Genomic DNA, 3,473 nt, shown 5'->3' on the forward strand with positions numbered 1-3,473 from the left:
GGGGGGGGCAGGTCTCCCAGGTCCCTCTTCAAGAGCAAGTGGTGTGTGGACCACGCCCCCCAAGGAGACCACAGAGAGCTCAGCTCTGGCTTGCACGTGCCGTATTTGCTTAGAGCCATCCTCATTGATGTGGGGTGCACACAGACGGACCCTGCCTGTGTCCTGTGTGGTCAGTGAGACCGGGGTCAGTGCCTGTGCCTTGTCATTTCTTTTGTTTGATGTTTCTCACCTCTCCATTGTCATCATTCACTAGGTGCCCGTGTTGGGCTGCACCCCAGGGAAGGGAGACGCAAGCAGGCTTAGGAGAAGGTGGGCCGGGGGCCAGGCCTCCAGTGCTCAGCCTACAGACCTGGGGCAGAACCTTAATTTGAGAAGGACCCCTGGGGACACCATGAGTGGGGGGCCCCGACCTGCCCTTCTTGACTCTGCCACCTTGTAGGGAGGACTCTGGGCCCGGGAGGCGTCGGGCTGACAGCGACCCGGATGTGCTCTGTGTTGCAGGAGATGATCGCGGAGCAGCGCTGGGTCCTCAGCTCCCTGCTCCAGCAGCTGCTCAAGGAGAAGCAGCAGCGCGAGGCCGAGCTCCAGGAGATCCTGGTACGGGGCCGCCCTGTGCAGGCCGTCGCGTGTGGGGCTGCTTTCTGCAGCGCAGGCTGGGTCTGGGGAAGGCAGCCCTCAGCTTGGTGTTTGGGACGTCACCCTTTCTTATGTCTTAGTGAGCGTACCCATAGCAAGTGCACGCTCCTCCTTACAACTACCCCACGCAGCGTCCTCCCACTGTCCTCCCACCGTCCATCCGGCTGTCATCTGGGGCCACACCTGTGCTGCTGTGAGGCTGGAAGCCAATCCAGCAGGGCCCCTGGGTGGACAGGTTTCTGCAGCCCGAGTGAACGTTTGGGGCAGCAGAGCCAATCCCGCCCCTCACACAGTTTAAAGATCACTCGAGAGCCTACATGTGTTTTTACCAACCAGTGAACTCGCCATGATCTGAACAATACCCTTTATAAGTTTCCAATGTTACTTCAGGGCCACACGTACACACAGAGAGAGCCACACATGGCTTGAGAGCCAGTCTGCCGAACCAGTCTAGGCCACAGCTTCCCAAGACTTTCGGATCTCCACCCCCTTTTCATTAAAAAAAAAAAAAATCACCCCATGCCCCCTTGGCCATGAAAACCCTCACTACAGCCCGTAATCCTCTGTACTGTAGCCCGTAATCCTGGATGGCCCCACCAGCTCCACTAGGGGGCAGTAGCGCATACGTTGGAAAACTGCTGTGGGCTAGGAAGCGCTGCTGCACTTGAGGATGGCTTTGCCAGAGAATATTGCACAGGCCGTGGGCTGAAGGGCAGAGACATCTGCCGGGGAAGCAGTGCAGCCAGCACTCTTAGAAGAGAGGCTGGCGCATGTCCTTTGGGGGGGTTCAGTTTGGGGAGACAGACCTCGTGCTTGGTAAAGGGTCAGTCAAAAAGGGGAGACCTTTCAGAGACGGCTACCGCAGTGGGCGCCAGCAGAGACTGCACACACTAAGGTCACTCTGATCACTAATAACAACAGCGCGGGCCGTGCGGTCTTGCTCACATTTCTCTCAGCACTTCAACATCCCCATGCGTTCCCTGGTAGACCTTTCGCTTCCAGGAAGCTGGTCTCGGTCCCCTTGCCCGTTTGTCTTTTCTGTAGGGTGGCTGGTGACCAGTTGGTCTCCTGCCCATGATTTTTAAGGTACACAGTGCCCAGTGGTAATATCTTTGTCATCTGAGACCATCTGTTACTGAGCTAGAAGGTGCCCTCAGACGGGGTAGTCGGTGGACGAGCTAGCATCTTCACACGCGGCTCCTCTGTTTAGTGAGTTCTTGATGGGCTTTGCTGGATGTGTCCTGTACCCAGATGGGCCTGACTCTGGGCCATTGTCAAGGTGGCAGAACCCCCTTGGGGTTAGAGTCCTTTCCTCCCACCACCTGCCTCCAGACCCAGCTTGCGCCCAAGAGGTGAAGGATGAGCTCAGGCTGAACAGATGAGTCGTTCCATGTCATCCTTGAGCAAACCAAATGCCCTCGGGCCCATCTGACCTGGCCTGTGCAGGATAGAGAGCAAGGCAAGACCCGGCTTCTCCCGGAGCCTCACTGCCTGCCACGTCCCGACACGGGGTCTTGTGTGAAAGGTGCCCTGGAGATGTACGAGGACAGCCCTCTGCCCCGGGCACAACACATCCCCAGGTGGGGCCACTGGCACCCACAGAGAAGGGAGGCCACAGCAGGAAGAAGGGAGTCAGCTTAGCCAGGTCCATGGGGAGCCACCAAAGGGTGACCAAGGGGATTCAGAAAGTATGGGTCTCCCTTATCACACCTGGCCTACGGTGCGGCTGCCAGGCAGGCCTGTGATGGGTTCAGAGCGCAGGCTTTGAATGCCAGCCTGACACTGAGCAGCTTCGTCTTTGGTCGAGTTACTAATCATCCTGAGCCTGAGTATCCTCCCTGCAGAGTTGTGACAATTCAGTGAGATGATATGCTTCACTGCCCGGCACCGGATCTGGCAACGAGCACTCAGAAAATGGTAGCTGCCATCGCCATTAGTATCTTTTAAAAAGACTTTGTGTTGTGAATGGGGTGGAAGTTTACAGAGCAAACCGGTTTTCCATTCCACATCGTTGTGTTTGTGCCCTTGGTCACAGCCCCCCCATGCACCATCTTCCTCTCGTGATTCCCGTCTCTGCCCCTCCTCCTCTCCTGACCTCAGGACAAGGGGAAAGGCGGCTCTTTGGCTCCCAGATGGTTGATTATTCAAAGGCTTGTGTACCTCACTACTGCTGTTGTTCCCTTTGCACGTCTGCTGATTTTTGGCTGGAAACTGAGCCACGGGAATGAGTTCAGTCCCAGACCTGGGGTCTGGGGATCCCACCACCCTTGATCTGACCAGGAAGCCTGGTCTCTCTTAGGATTGTGAGTTCTGCTTCCCATTCTTCTCCCCGTCTACCCAGGACCTTCTTCCAGACTGCCGTGGTAGCCAGGCACCATCTAGTTCTTCTGGTGTCAAAGTTGTGGATAAATGTTTGTGTGGTCCCTTAGTCCGTTAGACTAATTGGCTCTATGTGGCTTCCCTTTTTTGTCATTCCTCTTTCCTTCAGACAGGGAAAAGGGCAACTTAGATGTCCGCTTAAGAGCATTGAAGACCCTAGTCCCTACTCCCCAAAGTAGGGTGTCAGATGCTGTGAGCTGTACTGTGCCCAGTGACCTGGCTGTCCCAAGACCAGGGGCCTGCCCGCAGGCCCAGTGATGCTCCTGTGGGGTGTTTGGTTATGTCTAGGACATTTTCTTCATGTAACCCCTGGTGTGCACCCCAACGTTCATGGGTGGATTTGCACACAGGTGACTAACTGTACCTGTAGAAATAGCCTGTCAGACCTATACGAGGACGTTTCAGAAAGAATCATGGGAAATGGGATAGAAAGATTCTGGACTTTCCCGCCCCCCCCC

General features: G+C 56.0%; 1 protein-coding gene across 1 annotated transcript in view; it reads left to right on the plus strand.

Moving 5' to 3' along the window:
* Positions 1–3,473, plus strand: part of LRSAM1 (leucine rich repeat and sterile alpha motif containing 1) — a 42,969-nt gene that overhangs the window by 31,317 nt on the left and 8,179 nt on the right. Inside the window, exon 16 of the mRNA XM_004713356.2 lies at positions 502–597. Coding sequence (XP_004713413.1) covers positions 502–597 — 96 coding nt within the window. The remainder of the gene's footprint in view (positions 1–501; positions 598–3,473) is intronic.

The sequence above is a fragment of the Echinops telfairi genome, unplaced genomic scaffold (genome assembly GCF_000313985.2).
Source record: "Echinops telfairi isolate 266 unplaced genomic scaffold, ASM31398v2 ScPeMD7_22;HRSCAF=79, whole genome shotgun sequence".
NCBI classification, from domain to species: Eukaryota; Metazoa; Chordata; class Mammalia; order Afrosoricida; family Tenrecidae; genus Echinops; species Echinops telfairi.